The sequence below is a fragment of the Chaetodon auriga genome, chromosome 5, assembly GCF_051107435.1.
Source record: "Chaetodon auriga isolate fChaAug3 chromosome 5, fChaAug3.hap1, whole genome shotgun sequence".
NCBI classification, from domain to species: Eukaryota; Metazoa; Chordata; class Actinopteri; order Chaetodontiformes; family Chaetodontidae; genus Chaetodon; species Chaetodon auriga.
The window spans coordinates 20,621,774-20,647,800 of NC_135078.1; the positions used below are offsets into that span (position 1 = coordinate 20,621,774).

The 26,027-nt window shown below is 42.8% G+C and overlaps 3 protein-coding genes across 3 annotated transcripts; all 3 read right to left on the bottom strand.

The window, feature by feature from the left end:
* Positions 1–235: 235 nt before the first annotated feature.
* LOC143320847 (ubiquitin-associated protein 2-like) lies at positions 236–15,687 on the bottom strand. Its single transcript, XM_076730849.1, has 29 exons — positions 15,602–15,687; positions 13,986–14,123; positions 13,561–13,638; positions 13,334–13,444; positions 12,988–13,147; positions 12,730–12,807; positions 11,502–11,565; positions 11,154–11,242; positions 10,612–10,664; positions 10,260–10,327; positions 9,872–10,103; positions 9,487–9,742; positions 9,196–9,333; positions 8,745–8,881; positions 7,935–8,173; positions 7,367–7,610; positions 7,163–7,202; positions 6,764–6,875; positions 6,486–6,543; positions 6,066–6,288; positions 5,690–5,781; positions 5,191–5,241; positions 4,668–4,746; positions 4,137–4,337; positions 3,713–3,883; positions 2,516–2,617; positions 2,021–2,094; positions 1,603–1,794; positions 236–1,168 (listed from the first exon to the last, which is right to left on the bottom strand). The coding sequence occupies exons 2-29, from the start codon at positions 14,079–14,081 to the stop codon at positions 1,073–1,075; spliced, it is 3,534 nt and encodes a 1,177-aa protein (XP_076586964.1). The 5' UTR covers positions 14,082–14,123; positions 15,602–15,687; the 3' UTR covers positions 236–1,072.
* A 1,042-nt stretch (positions 15,688–16,729) lies between these two features.
* LOC143321062 (uncharacterized) lies at positions 16,730–18,577 on the bottom strand. The gene is made up of 4 exons (XM_076731178.1): positions 18,058–18,577; positions 17,475–17,979; positions 17,090–17,183; positions 16,730–16,985 (listed from the first exon to the last, which is right to left on the bottom strand). Exons 1-4 carry the CDS (start codon positions 18,437–18,439, stop codon positions 16,815–16,817), a joined length of 1,152 nt encoding a protein of 383 aa, XP_076587293.1. The 5' UTR covers positions 18,440–18,577; the 3' UTR covers positions 16,730–16,814.
* A 161-nt stretch (positions 18,578–18,738) lies between these two features.
* Positions 18,739–24,306, bottom strand: LOC143320692 (kinesin-like protein KIF24). Its single transcript, XM_076730547.1, has 12 exons — positions 24,228–24,306; positions 23,250–24,140; positions 22,778–22,940; positions 22,419–22,516; positions 22,042–22,260; positions 21,653–21,740; positions 21,019–21,140; positions 20,801–20,906; positions 20,605–20,676; positions 20,347–20,456; positions 18,952–20,234; positions 18,739–18,851 (listed from the first exon to the last, which is right to left on the bottom strand). The coding sequence occupies exons 1-12, from the start codon at positions 24,284–24,286 to the stop codon at positions 18,739–18,741; spliced, it is 3,324 nt and encodes a 1,107-aa protein (XP_076586662.1). The 5' UTR covers positions 24,287–24,306.
* Positions 24,307–26,027: the final 1,721 nt, after the last annotated feature.

The window sequence follows — 26,027 nt, forward strand, 5'->3', positions numbered from 1 at the left end:
TATAAAACATTTTGGCTTGGATGACTAAATGAAATCAGTTTGTTTAATATCAACTCAGGTGCCAGTATTCATTAGTTTCCATAATACAATAATTTGTATAAAATAAAATTTCTAATTTTCCTATCATTTGCAAAATTTGCTGTGAAACTGTTCACCACTCTGGCAATCCATAGTAAGAAAGCTTAGGTCTGAGCTCCCGACAACGTACACACGAACACAAAAAGACTGAGACAAGTCAGAGTTCCAACTGCTCAGAATTTTTATTTAGAGGGAAATCAGGGTTAAAATTAAATTAAAATATAAAATTTAGATGGGCAGGTCTGTCTTTAAAGAGGTGTTGATACAAGGAGAGTAGTCAGCCCTCCAGAAGAAGGAACAGAGAGGCAGGAGGGGAGAGACGGGAAGCTACAAAATGAAGTTTGGGGGATGAGCCTGGTCATTCAGGAAGTTATGTATAAAAAAAGAAAAAAAGACAAGACAGATGCAGTTAGTTATTATAAACCCCCACCCCCATCTGAGATGTCCTCATATGCTATCAGTGCTATAGCTCTCTCTTTTTCCGTTACTGTTTTTTTTTTTTTTACAGGAAGTTTTAGATCATTTATCTTTTTCTCTCACACTCTCACCATCATAATCGTCTTATTCTGTCTTAATGTAACATCTTTTCCTGCAGTTTTGAAAAAGTAAACAAAAAGTCCTTCAAAAATAAAATGCAGCAACCACATTTCATGTTCTACTATTACATATACAGTATATATATATAAATACATACATAAATATCTTACATGTACAACCAATTTTGAAAAGGGGGGGAAGAGAGAACCCAAAAGACTTATGAGGACTTGTGGAGGTGGGGGGAGCGGGGCAAGGAAGCCCAAGCTTGCTCACTGTGAGGGTAGTGTGTTTTTTTGTTTTTTCTGTTTTTAGCTTCACACACACACACACGCACGCACGCACGCACGCACGCACTCACACACACACACACACACACACACACACACACACACACACACACACACACACACACACACACACACAGCCTTTTGGGGGAGGGGGGAGTAGGAAGCATTCCTCAGTTGGCCCAGTAGGGGGAGCTGCCATAGCTGGACTTGCTGCCTTGGGTCTTCTGCTGCATGCTGCTGGACTGACTGCGCTGACCAGGACCCCCCTACAAGAACAACACCATTCAGTCAGTCATGTTTAAAACCAAGCAACTACCTGTAGTGTGGTTCCTGCCCCCTGAAATTCTGTTATCAAGGTCCCCCCTAAGTATTTTCTCAGGACACAGGAATCACCAGGAAGGAGGTTTGCAGCGATGACTACTACTGACTGCTCCAAAGTATTTTTAGTGCCTGACGTTTTGGGTCTTTGTGAATAGTGCAGCTCTGCAGGCTAATGCACAGGAGCAGTTTTGTTTGGTTGCTCACCTATATCAGCTAACTACAGCACCATGCAAAGCTATTCAGAAAACATGGGTGTCCAATACAATTAACAAAATAACAGTAACACCCAGATTTGCAAAAAAAACTTCCAATGATGCAAAGTTATCACGTGAGACCCAGGTGGGCAAAATTCCACATAGGAATAAACACTTCAGTTTACCTGTCCATCCTGTGTGAGGTGATGGTGCAGCAGCTGGGAGTGGGGCTGTTGGTGTGGTGGCAGGATGTGCAGGAAGGGAGCGGGGGCATAGCCAGGAGCACCACCAGGGTTCAGGGGCCCCGTTCCACCCAGTGCTGAAGGCAGGCTGAAGGGGGGCGGTGTCCCCGTGTGGAAGCCCTGCTTGTCAAATGACTGAGGAGAAACAAGAAGAGACACAAGAGGTTAAAATCACAAAAATACAAACCAACTTGCTCAAGTAACTGCATATACTATAGGTTTAGAAATAAATGTACATTGTGCACATTTTAATTAGCGTTCCATAAAATTTTCTTCTCTCTGAAAACATGTTTCTGTATCCAAGTTTCATTTTCAACTTCAGTTAATGGGTTCTTTGAGACGGTGTGCTGTTGTCACTCACCTGAGTTTTACTGTAGATTGAACCTCCCATGTCAGGTACTCCTCCGCTGGTAGCTGACCCTGACAGTCCTGGTGCTAAGAGGAGAGAGAGGAGAGGCAGAAGAAAAGAGACCAAGATTGGAATTTAAGGTAGGAAAGCAAGAGGGGATAAAAGAACAATAGAGGAGAGAGAAAAATAAAGGGGTTATGAGAAGAAGAACAACACCTGTGTGATGTCACTGATGAGTGATTATCAAGCACTGAATGTTCATTTCCACTGTTAGTAGGAGGGGAGCCAGCCAGTAGGAAGAAGCAGATTACGTGAGGAGGTGCAGAAGCATCTTTCTCACTTTTTTTCAACCTTTTGCATGTGTCCATTTATGCGGACATCAAAGTGCAATCACACACGTGCATGACTGTAGAATCACCTGCAATTGGGAGTACATCATTTCTTCCCCACAGGAAAATGCCCACTGACTTTTGTGTTACAGTGTGTGCACTTGTGTTGTGCTTGTACCTTTCCCTGGGCCGCTGCCCGCTGACTTGGCCTGTGACTGGACAGAGCCTCCGTACCCTCCCTTACTGTACTCCCCGTGGGCTTGAGATAGGTCATCAAAGGCTGAAGGAGGAGGATGAGGAGGAATACAGAAGAAGAGATGAGGCAGAGCGAGCAGAGGAGAGGGAGGGGGCAGGAAAAGAAATGAGAAGGGGAACAGGTGAGGTGAAGAGAAGAGGATGGGAAGAGAATAGGGGACGGGGGCAAGGGAGAGAGAGGCAGTAAGGTAACCTGACTAAAATGGCAGCGGTGTCTATATTGAGCTGTGTCCAACTTCTGCAGGGGGTTTAAGCTATGCATGCAGCACAAGCAAAAAACACACCCACAAGCCCAATTCCACACGCACATGCAGCATTTGGTGTACATGTATAATGAGTTGGAAGATGAATTCTCTCTTGCCTCTCTCTATACTGTTCACACCTAATTCATTTAAGGTCTCTACACACATACCCTACCTCTCTCACAATACCTGTACTCAAAAAATATCGCTTTCAGCTGTACCACACTGTTTTATATATATATATATATATATATATATATATGTATATATATAGAGAGAGATAGATAAAAATATTAATATGTTGTAAGACAAGACAGTAAGTATTATCTCAAATGATCAGTTTTACTCCATGTGTGCTCATACTTACAGGCATATATTTCCTATGCTCTGTGAAAACAAACTAATAGCCGCTGACTTCACACTGCAAACTCAATCTGCTACTGTTTATCTTAATAACTAATGAATCACACTGACCAGCTACAGCAACCTCAAAAGGTTTATATTTACGTCTCACTTTTGTGCTATGTGCAGTTTTCAGGAACTCTATTCATTTTGGCCCAAGATGTTTAATTTATTATTTTCTGATGACACAACCTTGTTGAGCAGGAACAGCTATACATATACTGTCAACCAATCGTACTGTCAATCAAATAAACTTTTCAACTGCTTTTCGTGGCAAGTAGTTGTGACAGTTTCCAGTCCAGTTCCAGGCACACATAGGCTCAGGTCAGTTAAATCGATACAAAAGCTTAATTAAAACTGCTAGATATAATCTTCACTTCACAACTTTTTACAATTACTTGACTGAAAAAAATGGTCTGTGTTCATTGTCTGAAAACAACATCAGCCAGAGCCGTCGTGTTTTGTCCTCGTCTTACCTGTGCCATATGCATGTTGTCCATAACTGGCCTGATGCTGTTGGTGGTACTGATTGGAGGGGTTGGCCAGGCCCATTGCAGGTTGCTTTGCTGAAGCAGGAGGCACAAAGACGGTGGGGCCGTACTGGAAGGCTGAGGGAACCCCTGGCACACCAGCGTAGTACGGCAGACCTGTAATATAGTGCATCAGAAAAATAACGCAAGTGCAATGAAAGCTGACTGTTATGCAACTGTATGATGAGAAGGCCTCTTCTGTCAAGGGGCCATATCACACTGATACAGACAATACAAATTCAACCTGAATTAAAAATCATGTTTCATTTGAAAATCATAGCAATAACAATAATAATTATTATCATTATACCTAAACAAATTGGACCAATTTTATTTATTTATCTTTAAATACAATTTTGCTTTTGCTCACCAGTGTATCCGTAGCCAGGGGGAAGAGGGGGGTTGAGGAAGGCCTGGTTCTGTGTTTGCTGACCCTGGCTCTGTCCCTGGCCCTGCCCCTGTGTTCCTGCCTGCGGAGCCTGTTGGGGCTGTGACTGCACACCGGCTGTAGACAGGCTGGTTGGTGGAGCTGGAGATGAAGAGTCATTCCTGCCAAACTTTGTTGCCTCACCTGAACAGAAAACAAAAGTGGAAAAGACAAAACTGCAGTTAAAAAATTCCTCTGGCCTTTTGTTGAAGCACTTGCTAACATGAATTAGCAAAAGAAGCCACCAAATTATGAAAAATATCACAATCACTGATAAATCAAAATCACCATGTTGCTGTAATCAATAAGTGAAATAATATGTGGTAGGAAAAGACAAATGTGTAGTTTTATGAAATTGGGTTTATTGGGTCAATTGTTCTCTGTCAATTTGAGTTAACAGCATATCTTGAAACATAATGCAAGGTCAGTAGACATTAACTCAGAAACTGGAGTTCAAAATAAAATTGGACTTACCAGAATATGGGTTATTTGCCAGGGCATCTCTTCCAGGCATGGTAGCCGTCGTACCAGGGAATGTTACACCATAATAGTCCTGTGCAGAAAGTGAATAATAGCATAATTAAATGTGAAACGTAGCCCTCCCTATTTTGTTGCCTTTTTTAATCAGTACACCTGATGCCAGGTTCAGACAGGAGGCAGAAGAGCTGCGAAGTGTGTCTACATGTGGATAGAAAAGAGCAGCAGAATTAATTCCTGAGGTTATGATGAAGATCAGCTCTCCGAGTGAAAAGAAAAGAGCAGAATCGCTCGTTGACCAGTGCAGAGAAGGTGCCTGTGAACAGTCAGGTCACTGCGCACGTGTGAACTGACATATCGCAGCACTTCTGCCGCCTGTCTGAACCCAGCAATATGTGCTGGTTACTTTACATTCACATGGAAATGCATTTGGAATCCGATTTCTGATTTAAAAAGATGCTGTGCTAAAACCAAAACAATATGCAGCTGGATACATGACAGAATAAACAAACAGACTCACCATGGGAAGGCGAGACTGCAGCATTTGCAAGTCTTCATATCCGTAGATCTGCTGTTGAAATAAAGGTAATAAACAGAGAACTATTTAGTAACATGCTGGAGTTTCTACTAAACCTCACTGTTGCTCAAAAACTCCAATTTAGCTTAAGCAGGATCTCTTATTACATATGTCATGTTTGATCAGAACCTGCAAAAATACTGTAATCAACACTAAAAAGCTCTACAGAATAAGAAGTCAACACACTGCCATAATCATTAAATTCAATGTACCCACTCATTGCAGAGCTTTTTGACTTAAGATGTATTGATGTGAAATCATACATATAGATTGATTACAGAATGAAGATCTTCAATAGTTCTAGGTAGGTAGGTTAGTCCCTTGAGCGAGACACAAACACTATTCTTATCTATTTTTAGTGACATAAGCCTTCTTTTCCTTTCCCAGGGGGCTAATTAATATATAAACAAGTAAATAAATGATTAGGACAGGGTATAGTTACCGGGTACGCAGGGAGCAAGCCACCAGGGCCCATGATGTACTGGTTGGCCAGGAGAGGCGGCACTCCTTGGGCCAAGTTGGGAGGAGCTTTACCTGGCAGAGAGGTAAAAAACAAGGACTTCTGACTTGACTTAAAGAGGGTAAGAATTAATCACATTTTGATTAGCTAATTGATTATCGTGGGAATTATATATGTATATAATTTTGATTCATTTCTGTCAAAACAGCCTGATTACATTCTTTGTGAATTAAAATTGTAAACAACAGAACAAGAGGAATTCTAATTGAAGATATATTTTTTTTCATTTTAAAGAATCATTTGCAAATTAGTTCCTCTGTTCCAGTAAAGCAATTTCTGTGCAGACCTATGAGCCTACCGGAGGTGGCGGTGAGCAGGGGTGCCGTGCGGCTGCCTGCAGCAGAGAGCGTGGTGTTTGTGCCATTAGGAGTTAGTCCCGGTGCTCCAGATGGGTGCAAGCCATTGGTAGTTGAGCTGCTGACAGCCAGGGGAGCTGAAGGACTGGGATTGACAGCTGGGTTGGATGACGATGATGAAAAGGCATGGAGGTTGCCACTACTGCTGCTCTCCTCATTACTTATCTGATGGAAGAGCAGAGACAGTGAGAAGAAAACCAGCCACTGTTTCATAGGTCAGGGCGTGGGTGTCTGCATCAGTGAAACCGCATGTTTTCCTCAAAGCCGCAAAGCTTAGCAGAAAAGAAAATCCTGCACTGAAATAACCAGACTGCACAAGAACCAAGTGTCTCAATTTTTCAGAAAAGATACCACACACTTACAGTGAGGGAGGAGCTTGTGGTGAGGGCTGATCCAGATGAGTGAGTATTGGTCACGTGACTAGAAGGAGAGTAAAACGATTGCGTCAGCCTGCTTAAATCTGATGAAGCAATAAAAGTACTTCACCCAGAAAGCATGGGCAGGAGGGTGGGAGATTCAGTGAAAGATATTTCCACATAAAGGATTAGGATATGTGCTTGTAACCATCATTTTCTCCAGACATGAAATGGGACAGAACAAAAGGAAGAATCAGGCACTATAAAAATTAACCATCCCTTACCTGCTAAGCGAGGGGATGGCTGTTGAGTGGGAAGGTGTAACTGCAGGGGAGGGGATGTCACTCGTCATGACGGGAGACTCTGTTTTCACTGTTCTAGATGTTGATGACGTAGCTGGTTTCAAAGAAAAAAATGATATAATTCAGTGAAAATTTTTGTGTTGAAGTTAGAAAATAATCCTCGGAGAAGCAACAACAGAATGAAGCAGAGAAAATAAAACTAAGTTAAATGAGAAACAGGAGTTAAGCATGTCCAGTTCTCTAATAAACCTTATCCACTTTCACTGTCAGGGCTCTTTCCACTTCCTATTGGATGCATTTAACAATCTATATTCATTATACTGGATTTTATTGGCCACTCCAGTGCAGCGGTCTAGAATTGACAATGCTGAGAGTACTTACTGTCCTGTGTGCTTTGCGTCTTCATGCCACTGTAGCCATTCTATAAGAAGAAATTTTCAAAGTCTTAGTTTTATCAGTCTGTCTTTTGTCAGGTGTTAAGCAGACATTGAGCTTTTGAGAAACAACAGTGCAGTCAGCAGAGGTATACATCCTTCTGTCATTTAGGTCCCTTATGCATACAGAGAGAAAAGGCCTTCTCCTCACCGTGAGAGCAGCAGCTGAGGGGACATCTTTGCTCTGAGAGAAGCCCAGATGAGGTGGCAGGGATCTTGGGCCACTGCTCTCCACACGACTAACTGCTGTAGGGGCAGTAGAGGAGGGTGGAGTGGCTGCACTAGGAAGACCCAGTGAGGGGGAGGGTGTGGCACTGGGTAAGCCCAGGGATGGTGAGGGGAAGCTGGGATCTGATACAGCTGATGGTAAGGTGGGTAAGCTGCTCATGTGTTCACTGTTCACAGGACAAAGACAAAGGAAGATGGGGGAAAGATAAATATACAATAAACATAATGAGTAGTGACAGAAGTAGAGGGCTAAAATGAAGACATTCTCAAAACCCTTTACGCTCATTGACGCATTTTGTGCCCATGGCTGCAAGGAGTGCTCTGCTTTTTGCATGGCTCTTGAATGGTTGTCAAGATTTAATGCCAGACAGACGCACAAATAAACACATGTGCAAAAAAAAAAAAAAAAAACTAAAAATGACAAATTCCTTACATAAACAGAAAAACCTGTGCCTCATGCACTAACTCCAAACTCACACACAAATACCCACCTCATAGAACCTGGCTTGGAGAACAGGCTGCTCTGTGGCTGCTGTGTGGGATTAGCTGTGGGGACAGGCATGGGTGCTGGAGCTGCGGCCTGAGCCGGGGTTTGCTCCCTGGCCGACTCGGTCTGTGCCACATCTACCGTGCCACTACCAGCCTCAGACCCAAAGTCAAGAGCTCCAAACTGAACATTCAGGCCAGATATATCTGTCGAGCCTGGCATCTCCACTGCTGACGACGGGATCTGAGTAGACAAAGAGGTAATTTAGTTGAACTTGGCTGATATATTTAATTACTTTGATCAGTTAGAATTTATTCTTGCACAATGTGTAAAGCGTAAATTATGAAAATCAAGTTAAAAGGTATGCCAATAGTTATTTTCAGTCAGAATGAAGTGACGAGTCGCGTCAAAAACAGTCCTGTGAAAGGCAACGTGAACATGCTACAGTATAAATTGCCATAACCAGCAGCAGACAAGTAGGATCTGGTAGTAAACACTTATATGAGATGCATAGACTTATCTGTGTCCTCTATGTTTGCTGAAAAGACACTGTCTCTGACCATGAGAGATGAAGTCATGGAAGTGAGCTGAAGTTCACCAGTTGCGGAAACTACTTTATTCAGCATGTCCCTATCACACAGTCAGTAAGCTAGTTGGCTTGTCTTGTCAAGCATGTGAGAGCAAATAAATTATTCACAGGACTTTCAGTTTCTACTCAGTCTTGCAAGTAATACTGGTCTTTCGTATTTTTTCCCACACGGAGATTATATTACTTTGTTTGTCTGATAAAGGTTGAGATATCATAAGAGCTTACCTTTGAGGGAGGAGGTACTCTGCGTCTCTGTGTCTTTAGCTGCCGCTGAGGAGCCTCTGTGATGGGAGGCTCCATGCCTGGCAGCTTCACTCCTGGAGAAGCTCCATCTCGAACAGGAGGGACGGAGGACTCATGACCTGAAAGAGATTTAAGACAGCAGACCCATTCACAATGTTGTTACAAAACACAGCACTAGGACCGAAATAATTATCAGAGCACAACTTAATGAATTTGATGATACTGCCATGACCTTACAGAATAGATAAGCATCGGTACTAATTTCTTTGGCAAAGAAGACACTGAACGAACTTTTTGTTTGCTGAATATGCCTTTGATTCTTAACAAGTATAAAAAAAATAATTAGTTAAGTTGCAACTCTAGTATCACGTGGTATGCTATACAGACATTCACACCTTCAATGGCATGTTGTCATACTGTTGTGTAGTACTACCTGGTGGTGTGGGGACCTGTGGAGCATGCAGCTGAGATAGGCCCAGAGGCTCTGTGGTGGTAAGGATGGAGGACTGTTGTTGCCTCTGTGCCAGCTGGCTGAGCACAGCTGATGGCTCCGGCTGAAGCTTCATCTCCACTGAAGAGAAAGGGAGTGGATAAATAAGTTCATAGAACTACTGTACTGCAATGCACTTTATCATGGTTGTCATCCAGAACAATTAGTTAAGATATAAGAGTCATGTCTTAAATTTCTGTGTTGGGTTTCTTACTTAATATGAGATAAACTTACAGTGTTGGGCAGTAACAGGGCCATTCTCAACTCTCTGCGTCTTGACCTCTACAGAAGGAGAGGAGGCAGGAGCAGGGCTCTGTATTGGAGGTGGCCCTGCATCTTTGGAAACACTACTGTTGCTGGTGGTGGCCAACGTCTGACTGGCTCTCTGACCAAGTCGAGGCCCGTTGAGCTGCTCTTGTGTCCTCATGTCAGAGGAAGGTATCGGCTTAGGTACATTCAGGGACCCAAAACCAGAACCAAGAACTGAGGACTGTAAGGATGAGAGAAGGAAAACAAGAACTTACACCGATACCATGTATCAGTGTGTTGGCACATAAAAATGCCTGTATGCGTTTGCTGATTCTGGCACATGTAAATGTGTGTGTGTGGTTGTCTGTACCAGTGCAGCATGCGCGTAGGTGGTACCAGCAGAGGCGGCATGAGCATAGCTGTTGGCTGTGGCGTGTGCGTAGCTGTGTGTTGCAGTGCGTCCATTGTGGTGGGAATTAGTAAAGACCAGGCTTTGGCCCAAATCCTCGGCTGAGGGGCCATCAACTATTGTCCCCAAGTCAGAATCCAAGGAACTCCCTACAGCCACTCCAGCCTTAGGCAGCAGGCTAGTCAGGTCCACACTGAGGAGAAACAAAAGACAGGCCAGCAGGAAGAGTGCGAGGAGTGGGGAGAAAAGAGAGGTTTGGGGATTAGGGTCAACAAGGAGATGATAACCGTACAGATTAAATAAAATGTTATGCTCCAAAATAAAGTGGACGTTGGGCAAAGTGGCTTACTTTTGTCCAGGTGTGATGTGGTTTGCTGGAGCAGAAGAGGAGGCAGTGAACACTTTGGTCTCAGACAACTGTAAGAAAGGACAGGTAATACAAACGGTGTCATTTATCAGATTAATAAAGGCACATGTGCTGGACTGTAAATTTACAACCAGTCAGAGCCACACTGACAGAGTTACACCACATATAATCACTGACTCTTTATCAATAGCATTTAATAAGTTAATGCCAGTAACCAACAACACTAGACATTAGAAAGGCCAACGCAGATTTAAAGCACTGTACATCAGCAAACTTTAAGACCCCACACTGAAGCAGTGCAAACCCCTGAGATCATTAAAAAGGGCTGCCTTACATCCTCATTCCAGTCTTCTGAAGTCCAGTCTTCCAGATTGCCTCCCCATGTTCCTAAAAGACAAAAACCAAACAAACAAACAAAAAAAATGCACATGACAGCCAAGTTAGTGTTGTCATTCAAGCCCTCAAATCCAATGTGCAGATTTGTTGATTTAAGCCAGTGTTTCTCAATTTCCGGTCCTCAGGCCCCCCTGCCCTGCATGTTTTAGATATTTCCTGCTCCAATTCAAATGAGTGGCTCGTTATCAAGCCACGGCAGAGCTTGATGACGAGCCGATCATTTGAATCAGCTGTGGTGGAGGAGGGAAACATCTAAAACATGCAGGGCAGGGGGGCCCGAGGACCGGAATTGAGAAACACTGATTTAAGCTCAACTTCAGCTTTATGTGGTACCTAGTATCCTGGGTTTGTACATTTCCCATTGCTTGGGGCAAACAAACACTTAATGAGGCTGATATTTTTTAAATGGACAATAAGCCCATCCAGAGCAAAAGCAGTAAATGACATCACAATGTAACACCTTATGTTGTGTTATCTTACCAGCCACCTCAGCAGATTCGTTGCCATCCCCTTCCCATGTCTCCTGGCGAGCTCCAGAGTTAGCCGTGTAATCAGCAGGATTGAAGGTGCTGAAAGAAGGGGAGAGGAAAGAAGAGAAAACAGGAAAGGTTGGGGTTGGGAAGGTGAGCCAACATTAGGGAAGTTGGAGGAAAAAAACTGTCTGATCTATTGTTGCTACTGATTAACACTGTTAATGCTACTGAACGAGAAGATTCAGAAACTTAGGGTTTTCCACACACTTGCTTTTAAGATATGTGCTTGTAATCACCATCACCACCTCCCCATCGTATATCAGGCTTAAGATTTACAATAAACACATGTTCTTACCCCATTCCCTGGGAGGAGAACCTGTTGCCAGCAGCTGCTCTTCCTCTACCACGAGCCCCTGCCCCTAAGGACGCACACAAAACAACCAGATGACCTCTGCAGTCTGGTCTCTTTCAACGTTCTATTTTTTTAAGACCATGTGAAATTCCTGCACACAGCCAGCACTAACGTTACTGAAAAAAAAGCACTGTTGCTGTCATTGATCTTTGTCAGGCATCAGACAATATTCTGCTATTCTATTTTTGTTTGAAAGCATACATGCATATACATTGCTGAAGTTTCTTTACCAGATTTTCTAAAATGTGGCATTGCTTTAGGACTGTGCTCAATAAATACACTAACATGGGACAATGAGGTAACAGACATGCTGTCTTAGTTCTAAATAACCCAAGATCTGTTTTTGGCTCAAAAAAGAAAATGTTGGGAGTAAAGTTTTATTTTGTTTCAGGGCTTTAACTGTCAGTCATAAGAGTACCTTTCTCCAATGTTAAAGCAGAATCTGATGCAATTTCTTCTGACTCATGCCCTGATTGACCTCACCATTCTTAGATCACTTGTTAGAAAGAAAGTCTACAAATCCAGACAGATTTTTACAACTTTCCAACTTCTCCCATCTTTTTATCTATCAACAACAACCCCCACCCACCATGTAGACAGACACAGACACACACACACACACACACACACACAAGCAGCTGCAGGGACAGGGGACATTCCACACACGTTGAGTTCTGCAATACTCTAAATGCCTGCAGACACAAATAGATATGTTGCCAGCTACATCATCAAAACATGCACAGTAACATCTGATCCAATCCCTTATTAAAAGATAGCAGTTAACAAAAAACGGACAATATTAAAATTGGTCTAAATTCATGGACATGTTCGTGCAAACGGGGGCCTGTAAGGTAGTGCAGAGTAGACTAAGCATGCAAGAAACCTATAGGGTGGAGGTTTTTAAACTCCTACTACATCCACAGACGCACCCAACTTCAGCACAACACAGAAGACAGAAATGTTACTTGAGACTTTGTACTGTGGTTTCAGAATCGTTACACCGCTAATATCTCTGTAAACTCAATCTGATTTGCCTTAAAAATGTTTTGGTTTACCAAATAAACTTCATGTTTACTTTCACTTGCACTTGGACTCAGGGCTAACAAAATGACAATGTATTATACACTACAAACAAAAAATATGAAGAGGTGCCATTTTCTATATCACTCACCTCTGCCCCGGCCCCTGCGTCCACGGTCTCCCCCTCTCTCTCCGGGAGCTACCTCAAACCCATTCTCCTCTAACCGACCTGGAAGACAACAAGAAACAAGGCAGCTTTTAGCAACAAAAAACTGAAAATACCATCAATGTCAAAGATACATCAAATACAGAAGAACACCATTTTAAGAGACTGAGAAGGTACATACATCTACACAACCCAGACTCTTCAGCTCTTAGACAGGACAAACATCTTTCATCCTTTTCTTACCTTCACGCCCTCGGCTGATGCCTCTGCCCCTCCTACTGGACCCCCCTCGTCCACGACTGGCTTCCCTCTCTCCCCCTTTCTTCTCCCGGCTCTCCTTTATTTCTGAAGGTCCTCCTTCCTTCCCAAGGCTTCGCTTCTTCCCCACAGTCTCCCAGGAGTTCTGAGAAAGATTTATCAAAGAATGAAGATGGCTGCGTTCAATACACTTATATTGTGATAATAATTTTGCACGGTTCATGGCATTTCAGTCTGCTAAAAAAACAAGCAGAATTGCCATGTGACATGTAAACACAAGCACAATATGTGTGCATGACTATGAGTCGTGCATGTGTGTACAGACTCTTACTGTGTCAGAAGTGCTCTCCAGCAGGAAATTGATGGCTCTGTTTACATCTTCATTGCAGTCATGCAGGGCTACCATGCACTCATCTTGAGTCTTCCCAGTTACCTCAATCAGCTATGAAAGATTCAGTCTGAAGTTAGATCATTTGACACTAGGATGATATGCTGGTCATCCAGAAAATGAATTTGTCTAAATTGTGTGTCCATATGCAAACATTACCAACACATTACCTGTTTGACCTTGTCTTCAAAGTCTGCATCATTTTTGTCGTAGATCATCTGGGCTAAACGAATCTGTTCTGCTGTGGCCTGGTAAACAGAATTCAGTAAGATCAATATCACAGGAACACACAGTAGCTGGCCTCATGTAATTCAAACAATACATTAGACCACAAGACACTGGGTTTTTCATAAACTTATCTAAATGAAAGACACTACAATCCTGGTGAACATAAAAGTCACCTGCAAATCCTTGAGTGTGAAATACATTTCGTATTCATTACACTTTTTACTTTCAACATTAGTATGATAACATTCAATACTAAATGAGGCAAAGTTTGACTGCAGTAAAAAATTTAAACAGACTATATTATAATTGAGCAGGACAATTCCTTAGCCCTCTGTGCAACTTTGGATATACAATAGTGAAAACCCACCTGTATCTGTTTCTGTGGCTGTGTTGTTTGTGTGGTAGTGGGCAGCGTTCTGTCCCGAGTCCCCCGGGCTTGATTGCTGACCACTGAAGTCATCATATACAGTATATACAAAACAATGTATGTACAAAATAGAAAAATCTGTGGGGGGGACAAGAAAAAGGAGACACGAAGTGAAATGGCAGCCACCTGTGAGATGGTTACAATTTCTAGTTACAGAATACTAAATAAATATCCAATGCCAGTACAATATACTGAATATACGCAGACTGAGACCTAGTATACCATGTAAGACTATAACTACATCTGTCGCTCCCCACCTCCCCGGTTAAATTTAGCTAGCCAGTAGGGGACTGTCCGGGTGTCAACTTACAACCTTCCCTCAGTCACTCACACACAAGAAAACACGAGTATGCACCAGCATAAGTCATGGGTAGTACGACTTATAACACTTTTTCCCCATCGACGGCGGTAGGATAGCGACATCCATTTGGCATTTGCAATCACAGAGTAACTACAAAGAAGCCTGGGCTTTATGCCAGGCTAAACGGTGTGAAAGGAAATCGAAAGCAACAACTAGCCTGGGTTAGATTATATTACTTACAGTAACCGGTCGTTAGCTAATAATACCACCAACTGACAAATTGTCCGCGTGGGAACACAACAATTGAGATCCGCTGACTGTGATCAAACAATCTGACAATGCTGACGGACAGAAAAACGTTACACAGCAAGGCACTGCTAATGTTAAGATAACTATATAATACAGTTGACGACTGTTATCGGTGTTTTTCAGTCACCCGTGCCTAACGTAAGTGATGACTGAATCATAATCTTATTTAGAACGTTAAAAGAAGCTCGACGGAAATATGAGCCGCACTGGCTAACGTTCTCATTAGCATTACGCTGCCTAGCTCAAGCTAGCGTTAGCCTGGCTAACCGCTGGTCTTTGTTCCGTGTGAGATACAAACTGGATTCCTCGCCTTAAAATGCCATATTGTACGGGAAAGATATTAGCAGAATATTCATACAATTAGTTAACCTGTCCGCCAATGTGATTGCTGTTCGTATCACCCCGCGGACACAGGTACAAAAAATAAACAAATGTGACAAGTGCGAAGATATACCCTTTGTGTAAACCAAGAGAAAAGCTAACGTTAGTCACTTTACGCTAACCTCTTGGGCAGATTTAGCTAAAGTTAGCAGCAGGATAACGTAGCTGAAACGAAACGAAAAAACACCGCGTGTTATCTTAACATTTACAACGGTCGTTACCAAATACTTGAATACTAGGAATGTAGTACGGAATGTGAGGGGGACAAAAGTTGTCGAAAACGCATGGCCCGTCAATGTTGAACCACGACAGATATCAGCAGCAGGCTAACTGCCCCGGCATGTGAACGGCCCGTCGGCATACAATGCAGCACTTCAGTACGGCTACAACGTTGGCTAGCTAGCTAGTTAGTTAGCTAACCACCGAACAGGACGCCTGGTTTCCCTGGATCGGCCGATCGAGCTCCTTCAACTAATCTAAAAAATCTAAAACAAAACGCTTAGACAGTTCGAACGGCTTTAAAAGCGATTACATTATCACAGTACATTTCTATTCTTTCTTTTACCTGCTAACACGCTTCGCTCAGCCAGCAGCAGCAGCAGATGCTGTCACGTGACTCACCGCGCCGTTGTTGAACGTTGTGAAGGCAAACCTGCCAACCAAAACCCGCCGAACTGGTCAGGTGGGTCAACACCGTACCCTGACGTACGCGTTCATGTGTGGGCGCGCGCTCCGTCGTAATGTATTTCCAGTCGGATGAGTACAGCACGCCTGCGTAAGAGGTATTATAGTGATTTTCCCCTGTCTAGCAAAAATTAGCACAGATCTAATATCTGAAACGAGATCAGATGTGGTAGGTTATTATACTACTCAGAAAATAATCACCAACTCACTTACTGCCTAGAATAAACATTTCACAACACAGAACACCATTTGGTCATCAAGTAAATTTAATTCAGTCTTAAACACTGTTTTTCAAAAACCCAACTGCTTCAACCAACCAAGTCAAAATCGAAATTACACTAGTCTCATTGCATTAGAAGTGTCACAATCTTTTAATAGAAGACTAAAAAATCTTACAATTTTTACCAGAAAAAAAGTTACAGTAGAAAATAGTTGCCAAGCCAACTGGTGAAAAACAGCTCAGTAGACAATGTGAGCCCAAGTTAACAAAATATTAATTGCAAGTCTTTGGTTCAGCATATTATAGTTCCAGTGGCAGAGTTTTAGCCAAGTTTTAGTCTGATGCAAGGAGAAACTCCCAAGATTGGTCCACGATGAGCTTGCAAAAGTACAACCCTTCTGGATTATTATTTAGTTAAAACATACAGTACACTGTACATAAATAGCAGAATAACTCCTTTTTTAAATACCAGTCATCAAAGTTTCCACAGATTAATTTAACATGCATCTGAATCAGCATGTATACAGGAGACTGTGGATCGTTGCTGATTCAGATGCTGATTCATCATCTATGATGGAAAAACAACAACCCCACATCTGCATGTGTAGACACACACACACACACACACACACACACACATAGATATACACATACATACACACATATATATACAGTATATATATTGTGTCCATGGGCAAATCCCCCCCATCCCACCCTCACCCAAAGAACCACCATGTAACACATCTATTGTCACACATATCAAGTTCTGTTTTTCAATGCCCAGTGAACTCTTAAAGCCATACTAACATTGACCCACTGTGTTCAGTGCACTCATAAACTGTAGGTTGTATTTAAAAATGAAAAGAAGTGCCTATTAACTTTGGTGTATTCGTGTTATTTGATCATGATTATCCTCTCCTGGATTGTGTGGTTGGTTACAATGACTGGTCTTCATATATGGCTGAAGCTGAGCTATCATGCTGTGAACACACCGAGCCTTTCTCTCCATGATCTCCCCCAGCTTGTGGACATACTCCCCAAATGCCTGTTAAGATAGAGACAGAGAGTGAGGACAGACAATAGTGTGTACTCAATTTAAGATGTACAAAAAGTAAGAAGCTAACAAATCTGCATTTGAATTATTCTGACCATATCAGGTTGTTGGCACAGAAGTGCCCCCTCTTTACGACATAAAGTTTCCATCTCTTCTAGTTGCTCCCAATGGGCCCGCACGACACGCCACCTAAAGTTGGATTGGATCAGAAAAAAAGACAGAAACATTTTTTTCAAACTATTAACCTCTGGGTTGCAATTACTCAAATGTCTAAATCTGTCACCAAAGAGGTTTGCATGATGTCTGTAGGACTATCATGTAACTAGAGTAACTAACGAGTTAGGTGTCATTACTTATAGTTGTAATAATACTAGTTGTTGTGTCTCATTACATTGTGCAGAGGCCTATCAAACATTAATGGGATGTTTTACTCATTTAGGCTGATTGTGTATACAAAATTTTAAGATTTCTGATACTCACTGGCTATGATACAAGTCTTCCAGCCTTGACAGATGGGTTAAGTTTTTCTTTTGCAGATTGCTGGTGCTCTCCTCACAGTTTGATTCTGTTGGACTGTTTGGTTGAAGTGAGATGTTTGAGTTGCTGGAATGGTTTGAGTGTACTGTGTGACACTGCTTTGGCAATGTGTTCACCTGGCCCAGGGCACCCTCTGACTGTGGTGTTGAAATGGAAAAAGCAATTTTGTCATGCACATGGTGTGTATATTCTGATGGTATTTGGGTGGCACCATTTGTCATTAGACCGTGTGAGTTGGATGAGCCAGTGCTCCCAGACTGCTGGACAGAAGATGAGATGAGCTGCATGACAGAAGTTCCCATGGAAGCCCATGTAGATGGTTTAAATGGGGATGCAGGGGCTTTGTTGTCCAGGACTTCAATAGCTTTTGTGGTTTGGGGTTTCTGATTGTTCTCTTGATCCTGGAGAGAAACCAGCATAACCTCAGGGACGGGAGGCTTCACCATACCTGGACAAAATAAAACAAAAATATTCACACACCCATTTTAAGCAATAGTTAGTACACAAAGACAGAACTCAGACTTACCTTTCCCACAATGTTTGTATGTGGCCAAACACTCATCTTTTCCTCGCTGAGAGTGATCAGTGGCTGTCATGGTGTCAGAGGTGGGAGGGCAGCGGGTCATTGCATGTGGCAGCTCCACAAGAGACAGGTGAAATTCTACATCTTCATCCTCTACAACTTCCCCTGCCACTTCTGCACATGTGAGACACTCTTTTTCCACTTCCTTTCTCTTATCTTCTCCCCTTTCATTCTCAAGCAGACGGGGTGAGGTGCTGTTCTTTTCCCCTTGGAGAAATGAGGCTGTGGCAACCTCTTGGTCCACTTGAAGCAAGGAGATGCTGAGGGGGTCCATGGTGTAGCTGAGAGAATCTGTAGAAGCCTCTCCTTGAGATAAAACAGACATTTTGGCTTTGACTGGATGGCTGTGCACCTGACTGTGAGCTGAGTTTTCAGATTTTATGTTAAGGGGCTCAGCAGGTATTTTACACCCATTCTGTATGATGGGAATAGTGAGAGGTAGAGTGGTCGACTGAGCATTTGAAAATTCTCTTCTATTGGCATTAGCAGCAAACCACGGTTCCTTCTCTCTACGGCTGCTTGATGGCACTCCCTGTTGGGCATTTTGCACTGGAGGAGGCAGGATGTTTGAGGTGCATCTGGTATGTTTTAATTCAAGGGAGAGATCACTCAGTTTATTAGGGGTCAGGAGTGTGTTGGTATGTTCACAGGCTGGAGAGAGGGGTTGTTCTGCTGGAGCTCGTTGATGGGGCGACTCAACAGGAGAGTGGTCAAAGAGGCTGCTGCTGTCACTGTGGCTGTGGGTGGACACTAAAGCATATCCGTCATGTCCTTCTTGCTGCTCAGTACTCCACACACCATCAGCTGGGACAGCTGAGGCATCTAGTCCTTCCTCACCCACTTCTGAATCGCAGTCGTAAAACACTTGTGCCTTTACATCAGCTGCTCTTGCACCTGTCATCCTTTCTGTCTGTTCTGTCTGTGCTGTTGCCACCCAGGCCCACCTCCTCTCTCCTCCTCCTTCCTTCCCAGCTGGCCTCCAGTCTTCCTTCCTTTCTCTTCCCTCTCCTTCAACTCTCGCCTTCAGTGACCTCCTCTTCTCACTTTTACCACTGTCTTGTCCAAATCCTGCCTCTGTTCCTTTCAAAGATACCATCCAATCTTCACTAATAGCACTCGAGTCACCTTGACCAACCTCATCCTTATTATTATTATGGCTTGGAGAGGTTACAGTTTGCAAGCAAACCTCTCCGCTGGGGAGGGAAGATAACTGCCCTCTGATAACCCTGGCTCTGTAAAGCCCTTCCAAACCATCATAAGTAAGAGAAGAGTGTTGGAGAGAAGAACAGGAAGATGGGGGGGCAGAGGATGAGAAAGATGCCCGATTAGAGGAAGAGAATGACAGACATGTAGACGCTGGGAAGAGATGGTCAGATGAAGAAGCAGATGAGGGCATGAACTGTTGCAGCTGCTGATGGTACTGTCTCAGATGCCTCTCCCGCTCCTCATCCCTTTCATCAGTCTTTTGTAAATGTCTTTCCCTTAGCCTTTCTACTTCAGTACATGTGTCTCTACTGCTTTCCACTCGTCTTCTTGGTTCTATCCATCTTCTTTCCCCATCTCTTCTGCCTTTCAAAGTGCTTTGCTGGTCCTCTTTTTCTCTGTGGTAGAAGCCCAACTCCCTCTGTACCTCCGACACATGAAGCTGCTCATCTGTTTCTTGTCCCAAGATGAGGCCTGACCTGATATTTTGGGAACCAATTGGGTGACCTGCACTGTCAGCTCCTCCATATCTTTCTCTTCTTCTAACTTCCCTCCCACCTATTCTCTCCCTCCTCTCTGTCTTATCACCTATTTCCAGTAAACATCGGATTGGTGTAATTTCTTCAAGTCCAATCACATTTCTGGCTCTTGCATTTTTTTCCTCTTCCCGTCTGCTGTTTTTAGGTGTGGAGCAGAGAATTGTGCCCCCTGCGGCCAACCTTGAGGTAAGTGTGGTTGGGTGAAAAGCCTCTCTTTGTCTCCCTAATTTTGCCTTTTTAGGAGAACTTTTTCCCCGGGTACCAACACTGCTGCCTCCACTGCTACTGTTGCTGTTGGACAAATTACGCTTGGGGGAGGGCATTGTTTTGTCTCTTCTTCCTCCTCTTTGTCCACCCTGTCCCCTCAACTCCTTCACCCTGTGAAAAATCAGATAAATGTAACATCACAACACAATCACAGCCTCACAGCCCCTGACACAAGTTTCAAATCCCATATTACACATCCCACACACATTGTTAACACACTTACCGATCGGCATATCTCAGAGTATTAAGTGTGTGTTCAGCTGCTAAGTGACCAGGTGAAATGTTGGCTATCATGCATGTCATTGAGTCCCCGATAAATGAGTCTTTCAAAACCTAGAATGAGAACAATGTAGTTAAAATCAGAGGGGAATCTATTGATAAAATTGGACACAAAAATAAGCCATGATATTTATGCACACTTTTCTCACTAACACACACAACAGAATCACTGAACATCAGCAAGTTACAAAAGTCTTCGTACCAGAGTAAGTTTGCTTTGTCTGAAAGGTGTGTGCGACTGCTCTTGATCAAGGGACCGGATACATTCTTTGAGCTAAGAAAGAAAAAAACACATTTACAAATGAGAAAATTTGTGATATCCAACCATACCTTCACGAATGTCTTTGACTTTATGTGTGATCTCTGAGTGTGTGAGCATGTGTGTGTGTGTAGCTCACAGCCAGCAGACTCTGGTTGATCTCGGCTCCCTCCATACGACTCTGCCTGTCTGGTTCTTTGGAATCGGATGCCCTCTCACTTCCTGCCAGGTCCACAAACCACATTCTACAGGCACACACACCTTTTTGGTTCAGTCATTTTACTACTGAGCCTTTTTGATCGACTACACAATAACCCTGGTAGTGTTTTAAGAGGAAAAGACAAAACTGTCACTCACCTACCAGCTATCTGCTGGTTTGGACCTCTGAGCTGAATCTGAAGCAAGGCATGGGAACGAGAGGAGAGTGGATTCACTCCACTCGTCCCCTGTGTGCGCTCCTCAGTACCCTGTGAAATCACCTTTGTAAGTGCAACAAAAAGTATAGGAAGAGGGAGACAAGAGAGAGAGACTGAGATTTCAAATGATGTTGAGAGAGATTAAATAGAACTGATACTGGACTTTAAAAGTATGTACTGTGTATTTATTGCACTCCACTGAATATTTAAGCACCTAAAAGTACTATTGAGCGTTTCTTGTGACAACAAATAGGGACTTAGTGAAAGAAGTTTGATATTACAGGCAAGGCTTCAGTCCTTCGTGGCACAAAGTAATTTGGTGAAATATCGGTTGAAATGTAATCAAATTTTTGAAGAACAAAGAATATTCTGTCCTGTCTTGAATTTGGCAAGATTGCTCACAATTCCAAGAGTCAACCATGACGCTTTATTTTGCTTTTTTTAAACGGTAGCTCTCTGATTTTAGAATCAAAGTTTTCATATTAATGTGATCTAAAATTTGGAGTGCTAATCAGAACAGCAGCTCTGAACACTGCAGCATGGACATGAGGCAATTTTTAAAGAAAGGGGGAAACCTCCAGCAGTGAGGTGACTGAGTCCACTCTGACATCACGCAGCCCAGCAATGTGAACCACCTTCTGTCCATCTTCCCTGGCAAATAACCTGATGAAGGAGGAAAAAAACAGACAGAGATTAGAAGGGAGAAGAGATCCAGAAAGAAGAAAATCAAGGTTTAGACGGGAAAACCGGGGCATTGAGGACAGAAGCTGGAATTAAAAAATGATATATAGTTTATCAAATTAAATATATCCAAGTACATTAACTGGTGGCTACATAATACAAATACACAACTGATCATTTAATGGCATCTGGTTTATGATCAGCTGCTATGTAGTCATCTTTTTATCTTTTATCTGGTGCAATCTCCTCTTCAAAAATTCTTTCAATATAACAAAACACACACCTTTTCCTGTGGTCCAACAGGTCATACAGCTGACCACAGTAGATTTCAAAGAAACTGACATACACCAGCAAGCGTGAGTGTGTGTTTGTGGCAGACAGGTGAGCAAAAATGTCCTGGACTGCTAGTGCATACAACCCCGGTCTCCCAGGAGATGAACCCAGCATGGTGTGAGTCTTCCCTGCACCTGTCTGGCCATATGCAAAGCAGGTGGACTTGCCTCTGTTGACATACACATTACACAATATTCATAGTTAGGAGCACTGATTCATAGAAATGCAGGCAAGTGAGACTACAAGCCCCAAAACTGATGCAATGGAAAAGACAGTAGTGACGACATGCATGCCTCCATAAATACCAATACATCAGTGCTACCCTACCCATTGAGCATGTGCTGCACCAGAGGATATGCTGTTCTTCTATACACTTCATCGTTGGAGGTCTCTTCCCCAAAAACCTGGTCAAAGTAGAACCTGTGCTGCAGGGACAAAGGAGCAAGGGGCAAGGCATGAAATAAGCAAAACAAGCAGGACAAGACCATCTTGATTTGACAAGCTGACCCTTAAGTACAAATACACCCAGTTCCAATAGAATTTGAGTAGTTCATCACAAAATACTTTAACATAATGAGTATGTTAATTTGGAGACACTTCCATTTGCATCTTTAATCATACCTACAGTGGAGATACGTCACAAAACACTGATTTGTCATTGTCTCCTCTCTGGACATCATATCTACCTGCAGTATATACTGTGTTAGATCCACAGCCTCTTTGCTTTCGTGGACAATAACACTGTCTCCTCTCAGAGTTGTCACAACATCTGCCTCTCCTCTCCTGCACTCTGTGCGTGTCAGAGGTCTTTTTCTCACACACACACTGATCCGCTGCCCCCCTGACTGCCTGCAACACACACGCCAATCACAGACAATCAAAAAACAGGATGATCAGGTCCAAAGGAAACAGTTCTCAAATGCAAACTTTATGCAAGCTTCATGATTTCAGACACTTAAATCACAAAAGCATGCAAATTACTAAAAGGTTATGTATGCATAGGAAATGCTGCCTCAATGCAAGTTTTGTAGCCATTTGGGTGCTTTATATTACTTTATGTCTTTCATGTTCATTAACATACTGTAGCTGTCCTCATTAAGATATTAATTTGCAAGTATATAACTAGCAGTGAGGACAATACAAACATCTGGGACTCACTTCTTGTTTGGGGTGGGAGGGGAACTCAGTGGTAGTCCGTAGTTGTAGCCAGCTGTTCCCTTTGATTCATAAACAGGTGTTGGCTTAGTCATGTGATCAGAGGCCGTGTCACTTCTTATTTGTGTATGGAGTTTTTCCTTCTGAGAGATTCCTTTTCTATCTTTGTGCCCAACCGGTTTGTTGGTAAATCTTTTTGACGCCATTGTTGCAGGCTTGGGTTTTGGTTTGTGAGATGAGACACGCTTTGGTGATAATCTGGTGTGACAGTTGTCCATGGACATTCCTTCCATGATGTCTGGCTTGGTGTTTGCTCCTGTGTGATGATCAGATTGATGACTACTGACATATGGCCTCTGGTTGTTGTGCCCTTTGCATCCATATACCACAGCACTTCCTGTGTCAAGCCCACACTGCACAGGTATGTCTGATCCTTCGCCCTGGCGTGGCTCATTATTTCTATTATGATTTGCGTAGACATGAACAGTGCCTACCGGATCAGAAAATAGCTTTTGTTGATGATCGATGGTTTCACAACTGAAATCAAGCCGTCTGCGAGTACGTGATGGTTTGGAAAAACTGGCCGCATTAAGCTTACTCACAGCAGCACCCTTCTCATCGTTATCATCATATACATCTTTATCAGGATCTCCACAGCCATCAAAAGTAACGCTATTATCTGCTACAGCATAGCCTTCATCACCACCACCAGTATTGTAATCATAATCATCACAGTCTTCATATTCAAGGCTCTCCAGGTCAAGAGTTTTGACCACTTGGATGAGATGGAAGAGTTGAGTCCTGTCCTTCATAGAGCAGATTCCAAGGAAAGGATAATCCTCCATGGTCAGCCCTGAAAGGTGGGCGACACGACGAATACCAAATGAGTTAAACCTGAAGGACAGGAGACAGTGGGAGACAGACAGTCAGAGGAGGAGTGGACAGCGTGAGTTTTGATGTAGTGTGAGTGAGTGAGCTTACCTGGCATAATGACGCTGCAGCCCAACCACTCTCAGACACTCAAACAAGCCAAGTGTCATGTCCTCCGCTTCCTTTTCTCTCTCTTTTTCTTTTACTTCACTCCACCTACCCTGGGAGTGGCAGACATGTCGTTTTAATCTCTCCATCACTTAACCACACAAAGCAAAGGCATGCAAGAAATTACTGTACAACTAGAGTAATTCTACGATGATGGGCTAAAAAATGAGTCGAAACAACTACAAACTTGACTTGCCTCTACACAAGCTCCCTTCTGCAGCCACACTGCTTTTTCTAAGTCAGCGCGTCCTTGCTGTATTCTTTCGCTAAGTGATTTCCGTCAGAGACTGATGACCAATGGTCTAGTCGGTCACTGTACCACTACACTGTCCTGTTGTGGTGGCAAGCAAAGCACAGGATGCTGGTATGATGCTGAAATATGACACTTGCAGTCAGGATAGAGCTGAGACAGCACAGCGTAGTCATGTCATACATTTCTGAAACGCAGCAAATATGATAAATATAGCAGACACAGGCATGCAGCTGACTTCCATGGTAGATTGGCTGACAGCTGCAATAGTCCTGCCATATGGCACTTGAATGAGACCCTCTTCATATGCATGCATAAGGTGAGAGTGTTGTGTTTATGAAGCAGTACACTCGTTCACATCATCCCACTAGAGGTCTATATTTCCTCCAGGCTGAGCCACAGTCCTTACAGTACAGGCATGTTGAGATTGAAGTGTCAGCAATTGTTAATTCTGCAAAGACAACCTGCGGTGCATTTTAAATTACATGTATGGCTGACTTAGCTGCAGAAAAAAAGGCACCTGTCCACTGAAGGGAAGTCTGCTGATAAAACAAACCCCCACCTCAAAATAAAGAAAGAAAAATGCGACTTTAGCATGAAAAATCAGAAGAAACATCATACATTATTTTGAATAATTGGGTGCATCAGCTAAGCAGATAGTTTTTTTAATCTATGGATGACTCTCTGTAATGCTGTAAGGTCTCTTCAAACGGCAGGAATAAAACAGAAAACTTACCTGATTCGCTCTTGACGACAAATGAGTGAACACGACGATTTATCTGAACGAGCAAACTGAAGTGGCAAAATGCATTAATTTTTCAGAAAGTTGTTATCTTGAGTAGTATCACTATTTCCGTACACAAAGCGGGTCTCCATAACGACGAAAACGGTTCGGGGAGGGCGCTTTGTTTTCCCGCCGTGGGTGAACACGAGTAGACCCACAGGCAGCAGAAATTATAAGGAATTTTATGAGATGTAAAGAAAGACAGTAAGACAGCAGGTCGAATTACGCCCAGTTCAGCATGAAAGAGAGAGATAATCCCTCACAGGGCTTAATGCCCACCAGCAACCCTGCTAAGACAAAAAGCCTTCCCAGACTACACCTCTGAGACGTTTGCCCCACCAGAGCTGAGAAACAGACTTCTCATCTTAATTTATTATTATTATTATTATTATTATTATTATTATTATTATTATTATTAGTGTTAGTAGTAGTAGTAGTAGTAGTAGTAGTAGTAGTAGTAGATGAGCAATTGTAGCTAGTATACTGCATAGAGCATGGCTAAAATATATAAAAACACTCGTAAACACAATGTAAAGATATCTAGTGCTCATAGAAATATGTATATAAATAATAATATAATAAACGTATTATTTATTTTCCTAATTACGCTGACATTTATTAATTTATTGAATTCCTTTGCCTATTTAGCCTAACTACAGGTCTTAAGTCTCTGCAATAATCCTTTATACTTTGTATTATATACCTCAAC

What these genes read in the sequence shown, in the direction of transcription:
- LOC143321062 (XM_076731178.1), bottom strand. Translation starts at nt 18,439, where the DNA reads ATGTCTGTTTTATCTCAAGGAGAGGCTTCTACAGATTCTCTCAGCTAC. An exon ending in GAAGACTTGTATCATAGCCA is followed by an intron (nt 17,184 to 17,474) that starts GTGAGTATCAGA and finishes ATCCAACTTTAG; the next exon opens with GTGGCGTGTCGTGCGGGCCC. An exon ending in TGTGCCAACAACCTGATATG is followed by an intron (nt 16,986 to 17,089) that starts GTCAGAATAATT and finishes CTATCTTAACAG; the next exon opens with GCATTTGGGGAGTATGTCCA.
- LOC143320692 (XM_076730547.1), bottom strand. Translation starts at nt 24,286, where the DNA reads ATGACACTTGGCTTGTTTGAGTGTCTGAGAGTGGTTGGGCTGCAGCGT. An exon ending in CCTCCCACCCCAAACAAGAA is followed by an intron (nt 22,941 to 23,249) that starts GTGAGTCCCAGA and finishes TGTGTGTTGCAG; the next exon opens with GCAGTCAGGGGGGCAGCGGA. An exon ending in AACCAGCAGATAGCTGGTAG is followed by an intron (nt 20,907 to 21,018) that starts GTGAGTGACAGT and finishes GTGTGCCTGTAG; the next exon opens with AATGTGGTTTGTGGACCTGG.
- LOC143320847 (XM_076730849.1), bottom strand. Translation starts at nt 14,081, where the DNA reads ATGATGACTTCAGTGGTCAGCAATCAAGCCCGGGGGACTCGGGACAGA. An exon ending in CGAATCTGCTGAGGTGGCTG is followed by an intron (nt 10,665 to 11,153) that starts GTAAGATAACAC and finishes TTTGTCTTTTAG; the next exon opens with GAACATGGGGAGGCAATCTG. An exon ending in CCCTGTTACTGCCCAACACT is followed by an intron (nt 9,334 to 9,486) that starts GTAAGTTTATCT and finishes CTTTCTCTTCAG; the next exon opens with TGGAGATGAAGCTTCAGCCG.